The sequence below is a fragment of the Paroedura picta genome, chromosome 1 (genome assembly GCF_049243985.1).
Source record: "Paroedura picta isolate Pp20150507F chromosome 1, Ppicta_v3.0, whole genome shotgun sequence".
Classification (NCBI taxonomy): domain Eukaryota; kingdom Metazoa; phylum Chordata; class Lepidosauria; order Squamata; family Gekkonidae; genus Paroedura; species Paroedura picta.
In genome coordinates this window covers 94,573,914-94,591,755 of record NC_135369.1, presented here as the reverse complement: position 1 = coordinate 94,591,755, position 17,842 = coordinate 94,573,914, and the positions used below count along the sequence as shown (strand labels likewise).

The following is a 17,842-nucleotide window of genomic DNA, read 5'->3' as shown; positions in this document are numbered from 1 at the left end:
GAAGAGTGACAAGGAGGAGCGGGAATAGTTGAAGAAAGAAGCGCAAAGTCGTTGTGATGTAGAAGTTAAATAACCAATTCGGAGACGCGACACAATTCAGCTGGTTCCATTTTTATTGCCGATTGGTCGTGCGTTGAACCAATGAGAATTCCGCCCCGTAGCATAGCAACAGGCGAGATTGGTCATACACTGAGCGTGAGTTGGGTGTGTTCAATCTAGGCGATTCTAGAAAATGCCTGAGAGGAGGCGGGGTTCCTTCGGAGGAAGGCCGGAAGACGCTAGAACTCGTTAGAGGGACGGTTGACTCTCCTCAGCGGCTTTTCTGCTCCGCCCTCCAGTGTTTTAAGGAGGAACCCACTTTATCTTTTCTCGCCTTAGTGACTATTGGGTGACATTTGAACGACTCACCCACCACCTTGCCGCTTCTGGAAAAGAAGCGGCGTCTGAGCTTTTTAAAGTATAAGGTCATCGTGAACTGCGTCCTAAATAAGGGAATATTACTTTTAATGGAGGATATCCGTGACTACACGAGGAAAATGTTGATTTGTGACAATAAAGGCCTGCGCCGGATATGACTGAAATCTCGCGAGCCTCCCATCGGTCTGGAGTCGCGATTGGCTGACTAGGAACTTCCTAAGACGACATTGAGCTGAGTTGCGTGAAGTGACCAATCAGATCATACATATCCCACATAGGGATATGTATACCGTGGGCGCCATTTTTGTACAGGGCTCGAATTCTGTTTCCTTCGTGGTTAGCATAGTGATTTAAGTATTGGATACCTCGGAGAACTTTGTCTTCTGAGTACAGATGGCTCCGCATAGCGTCTCGTAGTTGAGGTGCGGCTCTTGTGGACTACCGCCTTGGTGGTGGGAGAATACCGTCTTGGCAGGATGGCACTGAGAATATGGACTTTGCAGCTGGGGACTGCAGCCAAGAGATTCCTGGGAGTTAGTCAAGGTACAGAGCCCTGATAGTGTGGGTTGGCTTCAAAAACGCACGAACTGGATGATATATGCTGGGAGAATTAGTCCAGTGCAAGAAAGTGGGATGCTGTACGTTTTATAACTGGCCAAAACTACTGGAATGGATGGCCAGTGAATGGTTAGGCTGGTGAATAGATTTATACTTATTGTTATGGTGACCTGGGCCCATCTTTACATACCTACTTATAAAACTTGTTTTCCTGTTAGGCTGCGGTTCTGTGCACGTTTGGAAGTAAATTGCATTGAATTCAGAGGAGCTTGCTTCTGCATAAGCATGCATAGGGTTGTACTGCAGACCCACCCAGAAGTACTATATCTTTCACCTCACAGATGTAAATAAATAATCTGCTGTCCATAGTTCTATCTGCCTACATTTTACTTTTACAACAACCCTAGGGATAAATTAGACAAACACAATGTCTGACATTGTCACATAGTTGCCTGAAAAGCAGGGATTTAAACCTGGGTCTCTAGTTCTGCTCCCACACTCTAACCACTGCAGGACACAAAAACTGATTTACCAAATGTGGTCTTAATGAACAGTATTAAATTGCTTTTGTATTTGTATTTTGCTATGGACATATGGGTTACCTACTTTTTGTGTGTGGTAAATGGAGACACATTGCAAACATCTCATCCAAGAGAATAATGACATTAAGAGTATATATATGTCAAGATTAACAGGCCATCTTAAAACATCATTCATATGCATTCCACTTAAGTTCAATGGAATGAACGTGATGAATCCTCATATTAAATTTGCTGGCAGGATTCCTGTGGAAAACTCTCATCCCCTGATTCAGCAATAGACTGTAGATTATTTTACTTTTGCATTCATTTTGACTTTAAGCTGTATACTTGAACAGTATTATATTTTGTTATGTTTTACTTTGCATACGGAAAGAGTTATTTTTGACACATCTTAAACAAAGCCATTTTCCTTGTATTCCACTACAGGTATTCGATTCAATTCTGCAATTTTCAGTTCCACATCTTCTTTTGAGAATGAGCTGGATACAACAGAAAATGAGATTGTTGCTCCTAATTTTACTAACAGGAATCCTCGTAACTTGGAGCAGTTGGCTCTAGCAAGGAAAGAGCGAGGCTGGAAAACAACATGGCCAACACAAGAGTATTGGCATAGGTAGGATGTTTTTCTTAAGGATAGCAGAGGTTTACAAAAATCTTGTGACTTTATCATGTTTTTAAAAAGCCCTTGTCCTAAAGCATAAAACTGCTTTTGGCTCCTAATATACAGGGCACAGTCATGTAAAAAAAAAAAAAACCTCTTGTTTTCAAGCTTGTACTTAATCTTGATATTCTTATTTTGCTTCAGTTATTTCCCTTTTGTTGTTTTTGTGTTGTACGTATCCATAAATCTTTGTTGGCTTCCTTTGGTTTTCACCATTCACATCGAGCATCTTATAATTAACATGTTCTTCTCCTGACAATAAAGATATTAGTGTCCTCTCTTGTAGGCTCTTCCATGGTTACTTTGCTGCGTGCAAGTGACTGCTGTTCTGCACCACCTTTGGCCATCCCACTGCTAGCTCTCACATAAGTCCTCACATGCAGTGCTCTTGCTTCTGTCAGGAGTGAGTTGTTTCATCCCTTGAAGAAAGATGCAGAAGTGCCTCTGTTTAGATCAAAGAACCTGTCATAGCACAGCATCCTTAGCATGGCAGCAGTGCATTGAGCAGGTATCCTGGTACACTGGTTTCCTATAAGAGGCCCATAACAGATTCACTGATTTCAGGCAGATGTCAATACTTCACTCTTTTATGTTAGAGAGGTTACCTGTGCAATCAACAAGCCCTTCCATGGTTGATCTTGTTTGTTTGTACTATTTTAGAACTTAATTCCCATTTGGTATATGAGAATCTGTTTGTTTCCATAATTGAAGAGTGGCCTATGGGTGCCTGATCATGCCTATAGTTCTGCAGTTCATTTTGTGTTTCATAGAATGGAAGAAATCTGTGTCTCCACTTTCAACTGTGACTTGTATACACAAAGGAATGTATGTACCACTGCTTAGGGCATTAAATGTTCTTAGTCCTTTATGTCCATCCTTTGGGATTTTAGGAAACCTTGAATCAGCTTTCATTCCTAAAAGTGTGAGAGTCTTCTCTGTCAAGATTATGGATTATAGGCCATATAGATAGACCTACCATATTAATCACATCCACCCCCCGAGAACATTACTGCATCTTTCCTTAGGAAATGTCTTCCTCAGTAATATACATGATTCTTCCTCTAGAAGTCTGTATGATAGACATAGATCTGGAAGGATCTCCAAGGGCCACCTAGTCCAGATCTTTGCATAGTGCAGGAAATTTATGCTACCTCCCCCCTCCCACTTCCCATGACCCCTGTTTTATACCCAGAAGGCATATTGGACAAACACTTGAGAATCAATTTGTCTCTTCTCTTAACATTTGGGGGTTGATATTTTAGTTGGTGCTGTTACTTCCCAGAAAGGTATCCCGACTGGGAATTGTAGCTCAGTTAACATTTGGTCCCATCCTGGGTAAGGGTGTTCAATATTTTCTCTTTGTATGTTTTCAGTTTGAATCTGTTGGACATGAAAAAAATTCAGGAAACCTGGTAAAAAAACACATTCCAATCCCAGTAAAGAAATCAGATCTGGGACATTTAAAAAATCATTCCCGGTCCAAAGCAAAAAATACAGGGGGGGAGGGGAGAACAGTGACAAAGTCTCAAAAAAACATCTGAGGTGACTCAGCTGGGATCATTTTGGAAGTCCCTTTAAACTGGACTGCCTAAAAGAGCCCCGTAAAGTAGCTGATTCTGCAGGAAGAACTATTTAGTTAGTTAATTAATTAGTTATTGCACTTATTAATCACCACTTCCTCCAAGAGCTCAGGACTGTGCACATGGGTTAGACTCCGAGATTATAATTCTCCTAAGATAACCTGATAATAGGTTTACCAGTTTTGGGTTTGAGATAGGGAAGGGAGGGACCTCAACAGGGTATAACGTCATAGTCCATACTTTGGAGTCCGTACTCCAAAGCAGCCATTTTCTCCAGGAGATCACTTGTCTGGAGATCAGTTCTAATCCCAAGAGATCTCCAGCCACTATGTGGAGGTTGGCAAACCTACCCACTGAGCTTCATGTCTAACCAGGAGTATGAACCTCAATCATCCCAACCAAGAACACATTCATTATACTGCTTTGCCTCTGTATAAAATGAGAGCTTGTAAAATCATATATCTGAGCACTAAGAGGGAAGGTGTCAATGCTGAATGCTTTCTTTCATTGTGGAAGTACGAGGCTGCACAATCTAACAAAGCTTTCTATCTTTTTTAATGTGCATATTTATTTTGCTGCTGCATTCATGCAGAACAGATGTGCTCATGTAAATATGTAAATATGCCTTGTTAAGATTAACAACCAACACTAATTAGTGAAATAAAATCATGATATTTTCTTGCTTTGGAATCTAGGTTGAGACTTAAACAAACACATAACCACGTGGAGGGCTACATTGAACATTGCAGTGGCCAAATTGTCGTCTCTGCTTCCACCCGAGAGTGGGCCATCAAGCAGCACCTTCATCATACGACAGGCGTGACAGCATGTATAAATGTTGGCCGTGTGCTAGCTCAACGTTGCCTTGAAGCAGGAATCAACTTTGTGGACTGCCAAGTTATAATTCCATACGAAAAACATTCTGAGTCGGCAAGTTAATTATTGGGGGGCTGGGGAGCAAAGTAAATAGTCTAGAATGCCGCCCCCCCCCCCCCCGTGAATCAAACTCTTATCACAGATCTGGCTGGATAACTGTTTGCAAGGGCTTAGCAGCAGTAGGACTACAGCGTTAAATGCTTCAACTAACAACATACAGTCCTGCACAGTGAATTGTCTCATAAAGTGATAGCACCTTTAAGACCAACAAAGATTTATTCAAGGCGTGAGCTTTCGGGTACATGCACACTTCCTCAGACATTCAAGCTCATGCCTTGAATAAATCTTTACTGGTCTTAACATTGGTAAAGCGGGACACCATTGACCGGGGGGGTTCTTGATTAAAAATGTGGGCTATATGGAGCAACAAAAATTTTCATAGAATGCCTAGAACACAAAATAGTATTGTAATATATATATATATATATATATATATATATATATATATATATATATATATATATATATATATATATATATATATATATATATATATATATATATATATATATTTATTTATTTATTTATTTATTTATTTATATATATATTTATTTATATTTATTTATATTTATTTATATTTATTTATATATATATATTTTATATATATATATATATATATATATATATATATATATATATATATATATATATATATATATATATATATATATATATATATATATATATATATATATATATATATATATATATTTATATTAAGTACATTTATATATATTTATATTAAGTACAATATGCCAGGTGCCCCCAGATGTCCCTCCAAAAGTGGGACAATCTGGTCACCTTGTCTTAAGGGTGCCATTGGATTCAAATTTTGTGGCGCTACTTCAGACCAACACGACTATCTACTTGAATTTCTCATAAAGTGATGTTTGTGTAGTAATGCAGCACCAGCATACTCTTACCATGAGTGGTGCATTATGGGCTGGGAAAGATCTCTCAATGGATTGGGACAATAAATAGGAAGCATTTGAAATATTCTATATGATGCTAATGTTGGTATCAATGACTTCATTCCTTTCTCTTTTTCTTCAGATCCAGGGCTTCCATAATGCAGTGAGTGAAGGTGGTGTTGAACTGAAAGAGCTGCGAAGAATTTATGAATAATATAAGTGTAAAACTTGTGAGAATATGCTGAGGAAGAGACTATTGAAGCCTGTCATATGAAATAAAATTCTAATAGACAAATTGATGTTGATGACAGTTTTTTTTTTATTAGAGACATTTTCTCCAGTTTGGCCTACAACCTGAAGTCTCATGGGCTTAGCTGGATTTCAGAACAACGTCGTGGATATTCCTGCTGACCTCAGTATCTTCTCAGGCAATAGTCTCGATCTTTGATCATCGGTGCAGTAGTGGCCCATTATCATTGCTTGCCCTTTCCTTGCCCCAGATTCCCTGGTGTACCAAACAGATGAATGTAAAGGAACAAAACTGCAGGTAGTTATTTACTTCAGTGGTCCCCAACCCCTGGTCCGGAGACTGGTCCGTGGATCAGTCGGTACTGGGCTGCAGCTCGTCGTCATCCTCCTCCCCAGCTGCTGGACCAGGGGCTCAGACGGCGGCGTCCCTCAGCAAAAGACTCCCCCCCCCCCGGCCTCAGTAAAATTGTCAAGCATTGACCAGTCCCCAGTAAGGTTGGGGACCACTGGTTTACTTCACACCATAGCTTACCAGTTGTATTATATAGTAGATCTCTTTAAAAAGAGCAATGATTTAGCAACCAGGGAGGGAAAAGTTCTTTGTTGCTACTATATTTGCAAAGTGCTATCCAGAACTATGTTACATTTTGCAAGAGGAATACAGGGCAAAATGGCTATATTTGTGTACAGTCTTCTGCCCACAAGGTCATCAAAACTGCTTGTGTTGCAATATGTCTTAGTGTTCGCTGTAGGAATTAAAGTCTGCCCTGTTCGTTTGGGTCATTTTCACTTGCTGCTGTTCTGGATTCTGGCCTTGAAAATATAGGAGATTAAAGGGAAAATTAAGTCCTGAAAAAAATGTCTAGGTTGCAGAAAAACCTTACATCTTAAAACAAAAATATATCGGGGGGGGGGGTTGCCTCCCCCAAATGATACAAACAGCACCTTTAACTTTAAAGAACAAATGCCCTCAGTGGCCCTTGCTAGGCAACCACACAATATTGCCAGGCTTCATCCTTGATTTCTGTCAGTAAAAGGCAAGGTTGTTTCCAGGACTATTTTGGCTTGTGAAGGAGAACTCACTAGCAGCAGCTAATGGTCAACTTGCTATAGGGTTGCCATATCCCTCCTGGCAACCCAGTGGGGGAGAGAGGAGACTTGCTGGGAGTGGCAGGGAGGCCCACATAACACTTTCCCACATGACACTTCTGGGATGTTAGGATGATATACTGGTATTTGGGCAAAAATAGCCCAATCTGGTCAACACTACTCAATTCCTGCAGCTAGGCCAGACTTAGTCTGGGGAGAGGTTGCCAAGGGGCAGGAAGGAGGAAGAGTTGAAGGGGGATAATTACAGATAAATGTACATAAACTGGTGGGTGAGAAGGAGAAATGATGGGGAAAGGTGTATGGGAGCTTTTGGAAAAGGGAATGAGAAAATAGGGGAGGAAAAATGAAATTTTCCCACTTCCATAAGTCCTTTCTGGTCCCCTTATATTCTTGATTTTCCATGGATGGTGTGTTAGTAGACCCCTTAAAATGAGAATGTTTGTCTCTCTCCAATCTTATTTAACATCTTCATGTGCACTTGTGTTCAGCTGGTACAGATGTTTGGGCTGGGATGCCAGCTCTTCCACCTGACAGCCACCCTGATTCTCCCCCATAAGATTTAGCCAGATGTCTGGAAGCAGTGATGAGGTGGCTCAAGCAGAATCATCTGAGGCTCAACCCTTCAAAGACAGGGAAGGTCCAAGTGAGGCAGTGTGTTTGCCCAACCTGGCTGAGTGCAGCTATCAGTGACTCCACCAGGAACCTGGGGGTGATCCTCAATGCCTCCCTCACTATGGAGGCACAGGTTGCAAGAGTAGCACAGCTGGCTTTCTACCATTTATGCCAAGCCAAACTACTAGCACCCCACTTGATCCTGGACCACCTAGCCACAGTGATCCTCTGGACTGGACTTCTACTACTCACTCTATGCAAGCTTATACTTATCCTTGATCTGGAAACTATAGCTGGTCCAGAATATAGCGGCCAGAGTCCTCACAGGAACACGATGGAGGTTCCATATCCAGCCCAGTCTCCAGCAACTGCACTGGTTGCCAGTTGAATTCCGAATCAGACTTGGTAATCTGCTTGTTAAAGAATAAAGTTTTGGTAATCACCTTGAAGGCCATACATGGTCTGGGCCCAGTGTACCTGAAGGACTGCCTGAATACCTACACTTCCCCAAACAATGTAAGTTCTGCAACCGCCTACTGGTTGGTGATCTCTGGTTCCAAAGAAGCATGTCTGACCTCAACCAGGGCCAGGCAGGGCTTTTTCTGTCCCTGTCCCTGTCCCTGCCTGGTCAAGTGAGCTCCCTGATGAGATCAGGGCCCTGCGTGAACTTCCACAGTTCAATAGGGCCTGCAAAATGGAGCTCTAACATCAGGCTTTTGGTTGATATTGACCAAACCTGTAGCATCTACTGGGCCCCCAGAAAACCCCTAACCATGTACTGAATCCCGATCTGATCTACCTATGTAATCAGTAAGCTAATCTTTGACACCATTAGTTCTAGAATTGTTATATGGAAATGTTACAAGAATGTTATAGAAACTTATGTAAACCACAGTTGTTGTTTTTACTTGATGCTACGGATTATGCTGTATGTTCTGAGCCGGAAGGGAGGGTGATATAGAAATATAATAAACCAGGGCCATATTTGGGCTTGTTTCTTTTTAACAAAAAAAAAACATTCTCTGTGCAGGTCACTTATCTCATTGCCTTTGTGCTTGTGACATGATGCAAGTCGAGGGCTTATTAAACAATTGTGAAGATTAACTACTATTCCATTGACACTTTATCTAAAAACTTACCAACTCAAGCTAAAATGTGTATTTCTCATTGCTCAGATAATTATTATATTTGCGAATTTGTTCTCTCAACGTTTAGAGTCCTTGCACTGGGAGCTTATTCCAAGATAAGGTGATATTTTTATGAACATTGATGTGAAAGATTGATCATAATCACCTGTGAATAGGGTTGCCAGCTCTGGGTGGGGAAATTCCTGGAGATTTTTGTGAGTGGAGTCTGAGGAGGTCAGGGATTGGGTAGAGGAGTAAACTCAGTGGATTATAATTAGGATTACCAGATATACTCCTTTTTGTGTGTCCATTCTCATTTAGACTCTTTAAAACTGATGAAAATGCACTTTGGGGTTTGGAAGGTTAGAATTATTCATAATTAGTAGCAATTACCATATCTTACATATCTTTAACACTTAGCTGCTCTTAATATATGAGCTGCGGTCTCCTGTGCAGAGCCAGTCCAGCCTCTGTTTCCGGTCCATGGGCCAATCAGGACATGCATAGTAAAGCTGACTTGCTCGTGAGCCAGAAACAGGTCAGCCCGGCCCCAACAAACCTGGTGAGGGGCTGTCTGGCTCAATCGCCACCAGTCTGCTCCTGACCACCACCGGGAGAGGAGGTCAGTGGGGCTGGCCGGGGAGGGGGGAAGAAGGGAGGTCCCTGCCCCAAAAAGGCCTGCCAAGGCTTGGACAGGTTGCGGCAGGCTCCCCTGCCCTGAAAACCCCTGCCATGGTCTCTCCAAGCCTCAGTGGGCCTTTCAGGGCCGGGGGAAGTTCTGGCAAAAACTCCATGCCTCCCGCCGCCACCACCACCTTGAAAAGGCCCGCTGAGGCTTGGAGTCCGCAGCAGGTCTTTTCGGGACAGGAGGGAGGGCTGGCGGGGGGAGTGGAATTCCCGCCTGGACTCCCCCCAGCCCCGAAAAGGCGGGCTGAAGATGCTTGGCGGGCCTTTTCAGGGCAGGGGGGAGTCCAGGCAGGAACTCCATGCCTGGCCCGCAGCCCCGCCAAGGCTTGGAGAGGCCGCAGCATGTCTTTTCGGGGCACAGGGGAGTGCTGGTGTGTGGGCTGCCCAGGGAGGGGGGGGGGTGAGGAAAGGGGATGCTAGCGCTTGTATTACAGCTGCAACGGGCTTTAAATCTAGTTAAGGATATTTAATATGAGATTTGTCATAGTAATCACCTGTTTGAAGTAATCAGTTGAAAAATCTGTCCTTTTTGCTTTTCAAAATATATGGTAACCCTGGTTATAATGCTATAGTCAGCCCTCCAAAACAGTCACTTTCTCTAAGGGAACTTGTCTGGAAATTAGGTGTGATTCCTGAGGTCTTCAGGCACCACATGGAGCTTAGCAACCCTACAAAGTCGGTAGTAAGTTGTAGTTAAACTTTGTTCCACTCCACATTCTTATGTTTAGAGCTCAGGTGTCAGAAAAGTCAGCAAATAACCTTCCCTTCTACAGTTCCACCACCCCTCCCCCCCTTTATAAGCTTTAACAATTGGATGAATGTAAGTCTCTCCTGAAACAAACGGTTCTGAAATCCTTACAATAAAACGTGGCAAGAAAGTATTGAGATTTCATTAGTGTGGAAGGAAACGTAACGGGGGGGGGGGGCACAATCCTTTGGAAGCCGAGGGGAGGCGGGGGCAGAAGGTAGTTGCACTTCCGAGGGCTGGCCGCCTTTCAGCTGAGGCAGGATGGGTCAGGGATTTGTGTCTTTGAGAAGTGAGGCGGGGATCACAGCACGTGTTGCTAGGCGGAGAGAGCGGGAGGAGGCATGGATGTCGGTGCTGCGGAGTTTGAGGAGAACTTGCCGGCTCTGCGAGAGCTCATCCTTGACTGCGACTTTGTCGGTGGGGCAGCCAAACTGGGAAAGAAGACGGGTTATGGAAACGATTCTTGCCAGAGGCCGGCAGCTCTCCTGGGGGGAAGGAGGGGACTCCGCGTAACTGCCACAGACATGCAGTTCAGCCTAATGAATCTTTGCGCATAATTAAGCCCCACTTAATTCAACGGGGCTTCCCTCCTAGGAAGTGTGCATCGGTTATAGGCTTAAATCTTGGTAGTTTAATGGATGTTTCGTTGCTCTGGGGAGTATGGATGGCTGCAGTTTTGGAGGGGGTTTGCCAGCGTCGCGACAGGTTTCTGTGCACTGCCACCAAATAAGTTTTTGGAATTCTTCTGGGCATGTTGTGACACTCACTGGAGCCATTCAGTCTTGCCTGCCTCGCAGTGGTGCTATGAGAATAAAAAGGAGTACAGGAGAACTGTATTTCCTGCCCCGACTGCCTTGCGAGAAAGGGAGGGGGGTTGACTATGCGATGGCATTATTAAATTAAAAGTAAACCAGCATAACCTGCGTGTGTTGAACGATACCGGTTTCATAGATGTGGGGGTTGTTACATTGCATGGATAAAATGCAGAGCTTTTTTTTTTTTATGTGTTGCTTAAAAAGAGTCATGTCTTACCCCAAGAATGGTTCAGACAACTGTGATGTTCTAAAACATTTAAATACAAAGGTGGTATTTGTTTCACTAACTTTGTAATTACATTAATGACACTGCAGAGGAGAAAGAAATCTTAATAGTAAAACTAGTCTATTATTCTCTACAGAATATGGTTACTTCAGATAGTTTGAATCCCAGACATTGATGAAGCCTTATCTCTTATCCCAATATCTGATTGCAGAGGGCTTCCCCTGCTACATGCTGTTGGTTTGAGTGCCCACAGTGTGAGAATTTGACTATCATGTAGGGCTCTAAAAATCCTGCAGAAAAATCTAGAATTGTTAAAAAGCAACATGTGTGTGATATCCCCAATGTTAGTGCAGGAATGATTTAAAAGGAAAAAAAGCTGGCCCATGCTCAGTCCATTGTGACCTCAGGGGCATAAGCTGGGGGGAAGAGGGTTGGCTAACAAGATAGAAGGGTAGATTCAGGTGGGTAGTCCTGTTGTAGGAGATCAAAATTTGAGTCCAGTGGCACCTTTAAGACCAACAAAGTTTTATTCAAGATATAAACTTTGTTTTGCCTGCACGCTTCATCATACAGGAAGGGAAGGTAATATTAAATGTAGGTGGAAGATATTGGGGGGGGGGGAGTAAAGGGACAACCAGATTTCCTTTCCCCTTGGCTTCTTGCAGATTCATTCTTGCCCTTATTTTTCAGATTTCAGGTACAAATGTTTTATTCCGTCTTCATTTAGCCCAGAATATAGCTCCTTAGACACTACCTTGACCCAGCTGAACTTCAGAAGCCAGCTTGGTATAGTTAGGAACACCAACTTCTAATCTGATTCCCTGCTCCTCCTCCACATGCAACTAGCTGGGTGACCTTGGGCTCACCACAGCACTGATAAAGCTGTTATTGGACAGCTGTTATTTATTTATATATTTATATATCGCCCTCAGAGCGAATTATAGGAAACAGGAAAAAGATACAGATAACCAAGCAGATCACCCATGTTCTCCCTCCCACCCTCCTTCCAGCTCATTTCCCACCTCCAGCAGATGCAAACAGGACTGTTTTTGCCTGCCCAAGTTATGACAAGGCTGGATGGTAGCTGAAGCCCAAAAAGACATTTTAAGCTAATGGGAGGCTTAAAAACAAAGTGCACACATAGCTGAATGACCCCCTTTCCCAGGTCATTTCCCTCCAGAAAGCGAATACGGGGCTGTGTTTTGCCTGCCTGATCCCAAGAAGACCATGGACACTTTAAAAAAAATTTATTTCACCCTAGAAAATGTAGGTTTGTGGTTCTTGCTGCAACACCAGCTGCACCATTTAAAAAAAGAAAAATTATTCAACGCAGGAAATGGAGAGGGGAGGGTGTTAGCGAGGGCGGGACAAAGCTGCGGAGACTATCGCACATTTCCCACTTCTTACAGTGTTTCCCCTGGTTGCTCACTAGTGGCTTGCCAGTGGTTTGCACGATTTAGGGTGGTAAATCTGGATTTACCACATCACGCTTTAAATATGGTGAAATTGCGAGCCACCTACTGGACAGCCTCGGGATGTTGGCGACATCATGTGGAGGGGCCTGAATGTGCTACTAACATTTGGAGGCTGCCCAGCTACATTTTGCATGTGTGGAAATGCCCTTCTTCTCACATTGGTTCATGCCATAGTAACCTCCTAGCCTTTGAAGACAACTCAGAAACTCTAGTTAGTACAGAATGCTGCAACTGTTATTATTGGAAGTTTTGGCATAGTATACATATTAAGGCTACACTGCAGTCATTACTTTGGTTACCAATTGTTTTCTTGGTTTATTCCAATCTGCTCATTACCGCCCACAAAACTGTGGCCCAGGACCTATATATCTGAAGGACTGCTTCTCCCAATATTATGCACATCAGCAGCAGTGTTTATCAGAGCAAAATCTTCTGAGTATTTCATGGTACAACTGGATAAGTTCAGCAGCTACTCATACTTGAGTTTCCTCAGTTTTGACTCCTGCCTGAAGAAACAAACTGCCTAAGAAGTCTCCCTATTGTTCTGCAAAATATATATAAAGAAGCTGTTCAGCAGGGCGCATTTGAACAGAATGTAGTTAATGTCTCTGGATCTTAAGGTAGTCTTCAGTATGCATGTCAGCCTGTTTATTTTGCTTTTGTGTTGATCTCTAACTTTTCAATCCAATCTTCTATAATGTTTAACCGCATTCTCCCCTTTTGAAATCTGGCTCTATTTATATGTATAGGTTGCCCCTATTGAGTCAGTCATCTCAGGGCAGCTTAAAACAATATGTAATAAAACTGTACTATATAGAATGCAATATATAAATATAAATAAATTAAACACAATTATGCAATTACTCTAAGCAGACGTTATTAGATAATTTGCTTAAACAAGGAGAGTAGGAGTAGGACCCAAGATTGGCAGGGGAGACCCATATGATGTTCTAGTTCCTCTACTGTAGAACCATAGAATAATAGAGTTGGAAAGGACCTGGGTCATCTAGTCAAACCCCCTGCACTATGCAGGACACTCAACCCTATTGCTCATCCACTGTAATCTGCCACCTCTTTGAACCTTCACAGAATCAGCCTCTCTGTCAGATGGCTATCCAGCCTTTGTTTTAAAATTTCCAAAGATTTATTTTATTTATTTATATCTTAACACCGCCCGTGGCGCCATGGGCGTCACGGACTAAATAAAGGGTAAGGGGTTCTGGGGCGGGATGTGTCCGGGATGAGGAAGGGTCCGGATTGGACCCTTCCTCCGGACAGAGAATCGGAGGGACCAATCAGCAGGCGCACAGCGCCTGCCGATTGGTCCCTCCGATTCCCAGCCCCAGCAACTGCAAGCTGCGCGCAGCATGCATCAGGCCGCCCGCAAGGGAGCCCCCGGCAGTCGCGTGGAGCACGGCTGCCGGGGGCTCCCTGCCCGGCCACCTGATGCGGCGAGAGGCGCTTTGCGCCTCTCGCCGCGTCAGGCCACCAGCCGAGGGAGCCCCCGCCAGCCGCGCTCCGCGCGACTGCCGGAGGCTCCCTTGCCTAGCGCCTGCTGTATTTATTTTACAGTGGGCTTGATCACTAGTTTATTTATATTTATATACCACCCTCCCCGGAGGCTCAGGGCAGTTTACAGGAAACAGGAAAAAGATACAGATAACATATGGTAACAACATGTGATAACAGCTATAACATAACAACAATAACCTTAACATGATAACAATAATAACATTAGAGAATGATGGAAACGTAAAAGAGCCTCAGCTCAACTCTTACTGGGACCCATTGGGTTAGGCAGATTAGTAGCAGTCACAGTAGGGGAGGGGGGCTTGGGGACCAATTGGAAGCAATGGTTTGGGTTGACCTCAATCAAGCAGCTCCCCTTTGCAGGCCCTGCGGAACTGTTTAGCTGGAGAGCACACCACCTCCCGAGGAAGCCTGTTCCACTGAGAAACCGCTCTAACTGTCAAGAACCTCTTCTGGATGTTTAGATGGAATTTCTTTTGCATTAATTTCATCCCATTCGTTCTGGTCTGTCCCTCTGGGGCAAGAGAGAACAACTCTGCTCCATGCTCCATATGGCACCCTTTTAAATACTTGAAGATGGTTATCAGATCACCTCTCAGTTGTCTCTATAGGCTAAACAGACCAAACTCCCCCAACCTTTCTTCATACATCTTGGTCTCCAAACCCCTCACCATCTTTGTTGGTCTCCTATGGACACGGTCCAGTTTGTCTACATCCCTCTTCAACTGGGGCGCCCAAAACTGAACACAGTACTCGAGAATCGGAGCAAAGGAGTGTATTTTAGTGTGTTCTGCATTTTTGTAGGTTATAGGTCTGTTGGTTTTATTGCTTGGTTGCTAGTGGTAAGCTGTATTAAATCTCAGAGAGGAAAATGGGCTATAAACAAATAACATAAGGATGGGAACTCTGTATTGTGACAATGCTGTGGGGATGCTTAAAATCTGCTAAATGCATGCAGTGGATTGGCTTCTAAGTGCTGGTTAGCACTTTTGCTTAAGTAGCTTGCAAGAGTTTTAATAGGACCTGCTGTGGTGAGAGTGGTACAAATAATGGGTCACTGCTCTGGGAGTTTGATTATCTAGTTTGTGCTTTAATCATCTTACACATTTGGTATTGTTAGACTGCGAAAGAAAAATGTCCTCCTCTTTACAGTTTTTTGTGTTTTACAGGATTTGATATGGAATTCACAGGTTTGCATTCAGCATTTCCACCAGGTGGACAGCCCAGGTAAGCCAAATATGTTGTCAATTTATTTGCTTAAAGAACTAGTATGAAGAAATATGCCATACACTGAACAATATGGATTATTGTCTTTTCCCCCTTTAGTCTCTATGATTACCCTGCCGAGTGGTATCAGAAAGCCAGACGGAGTGTTCAACAATTTACAGTGTGTCAGCTTGGTGAGCTCACTTAATCCTTGTTATCAGATAGGCTGAAATCCTGAAGCACAGGTGTGGGATGAGGGTGGATGCATGATGGAAAAGAGATAGGGAGGATCTACAACTGCTACGTCTCCTGCTTCAGTGCAAGAGCTAAAAGCCCAGGTTGCTAGGCAGCAAACAAATAAATGCCTTGAGTTGCAGCGTGCCATCCAGTATTTCTGTTTTGAGGGTATTCTGTTTTTCTAGCACCTTTCTGGAACTCATTGCTTTAAAAAAATTGGAGGGAAAGTTGGTGGTGGTTGTTTAATGAGCGTTGTTTACATATTTTAGAACGGATATGCTTCTCGATTTTGGGAGGTGGGGATGGTAATGATCTACATGAAGACAACTATCTGCCTGTTCCCTCCACTTAGTATAGTAAGCATAGCATGTTTTAGGAAACATTTTCCTAAAACAGTTTGGAAAGGCTTTTAAACCCTAACTAGAATATATTTAGAGCATCAAAGAAGCAGACGTTACAGGACTAGAGACTATTCTTTCTTAGCATGTCATTGTCAACCACAAAGAACTGAGAAAATAAAAGCAAACTGGACTCTTGGGTATTCCCCATATTTGGTAGGGACCTTCATGGCTTTAGTTCCAGAAAGCTACATCAGAGAAGATGCTTGGTGCAGAACTCGTTTTTTAGCCTGCAAGGAGACTATGAAGACGAAAGCCGAGATGGACTCTGGAGACAGAGACAGAAGAGAGTGCTTTTTTTTTGTACCTTGCTTTTTGCTACCTGAAGAAGTCTCAAAGTGGCATACAGTCGCCTACCCTTCATCTCTCCACAGTAGCTATCCTGTGAGGCAGGTGAGAATGAGAACTTTGAGAGAAACTGTGACTGGCCCAAGATCACCCAGCTGGCTACATATGGAAGGGTGGCAAATCAAGCCAAGTTCTCCAGACTAGAGCTGCCACTCTTAAGCACCTCACCAAGCTAGCTCCTGGATATCTCCCATACTTGGCCGTTGAGAAGACTGGAATGGATGTTAATGAACAATAATATATTTTGTTCATGAATTAAGTCTTTCATGGATGGAGTCAATGGGCTGTTGTGTGTTTTCCAGGTTGTGTGTCCATGGTCGGGTAGTTTACCTCAGGGATGAAAACTACCAGACCACAGCCACACAGCCTGGAAAACCCACAACAGCCAGTATTTTGTTCCTGTTATATGCGAAAAGTGAATGACAAAATCTTCCTGAACCTTCCAAAAATGTCCTGATGATTTTTTGGCTGTGTTGATCATGAATTTGATACCCTGACTAAAAGTTGCCCCTGAAAGTTTCAGTAAATTGGTAGATAAATGTGTGACATCATTAATAGTAAGTGCAAATAACTATAAAATAACTATGTGGGGGTTATATGGGAATAAGTGCCCAAGAATATAGTGTGTATAAATATAAAACTGATTGTTAAAAACATTTCTTTCAGGGTTGTCAATATTTTCTAGTGAAAGTTCAAACAAGTAAGTAAAGAATCTTCCTAGCAATACTTGTACTTATGATTGTCATGGGATGTAATATGGTCTTAGTTTTTCTGTTTTTATTACAGGTATGTGGCACATTCATATAACTTTTTCCTCTTCCCTGCAACATTTGGCCAAATGGATTCTGAATTCTCTTTCCAAGCATTTAGCATTAAGTTCCTGACCCACTATGGTTTTGACTTCAACAAGGTACATCTTCTGTTGAATATAGATTTTTTGTAGGGGAGCACTTATACACAAGATTTTTTGCTTTTACAACTCCTAAAATGCAATATGTTCAAAAGTATTTGAAAACATATTAGCACATTAAATAGTCTGAAATCGCATTTGTTTGAAATGTGTTAATTATCACCTAGGAATCTTTCCCTACTTCAGTTATCCCATATGCCTATCTTAGCTGCTGGTCCTGTTAGCCAGTGACTAGATAGGGATGGAATCATATAACATTCTTTTGTTGTTGTTGTTGTTATGTGCGAAGTCGTGTCCGACCCATCGTGACCCCATGGACAATGATCCTCCAGGCCTTCCTGTCCTCTACCATTCCCCGGAGTCCATTTAAGTTTGCACCTACTGCTTCAGTGACTCCATCCAGCCACCTCATTCTCTGTCGTCCCCTTCTTCTTTTGCCCTCGATCACTCCCAGCATTAGGCTCTTCTCCAGGGAGTCCTTCCTTCTCATCAGGTGGCCAAAGTATTTGAGTTTCATCTTCAGGATCTGGCCTTCTAAAGAGCAGTCAGGGCTGATCTC

The 17,842-nt window shown here is 43.0% G+C and overlaps 2 protein-coding genes across 7 annotated transcripts in view; both read left to right on the top strand.

Moving 5' to 3' along the window:
- Window positions 1–177: 177 nt before the first annotated feature.
- Window positions 178–5,904, top strand: MRPL18 (mitochondrial ribosomal protein L18). The gene is made up of 4 exons (XM_077348434.1): window positions 178–960; window positions 1,944–2,130; window positions 4,454–4,688; window positions 5,748–5,904. The coding sequence occupies exons 1-4, from the start codon at window positions 894–896 to the stop codon at window positions 5,817–5,819; spliced, it is 561 nt and encodes a 186-aa protein (XP_077204549.1). The 5' UTR covers window positions 178–893; the 3' UTR covers window positions 5,820–5,904.
- A 4,479-nt stretch (window positions 5,905–10,383) lies between these two features.
- The window catches only part of PNLDC1 (PARN like ribonuclease domain containing exonuclease 1), a 49,606-nt gene continuing 42,147 nt past the window's right edge, over window positions 10,384–17,842 (top strand). For 5 of the 6 annotated variants that reach the window (XM_077348370.1, XM_077348341.1, XM_077348333.1 and 2 more), the window contains exons 1-5: window positions 10,427–10,555; window positions 15,354–15,411; window positions 15,511–15,584; window positions 17,040–17,073; window positions 17,160–17,283. In XM_077348370.1, coding sequence (XP_077204485.1) covers window positions 10,480–10,555; window positions 15,354–15,411; window positions 15,511–15,584; window positions 17,040–17,073; window positions 17,160–17,283 — 366 coding nt within the window. In that variant the 5' untranslated portion in view covers window positions 10,427–10,479. Of the gene's footprint in view, window positions 10,404–10,426; window positions 10,556–15,353; window positions 15,412–15,510; window positions 15,585–17,039; window positions 17,074–17,159; window positions 17,284–17,842 lie in introns of those variants that run through there. The other variant, XM_077348351.1, reaches the window with a different exon arrangement.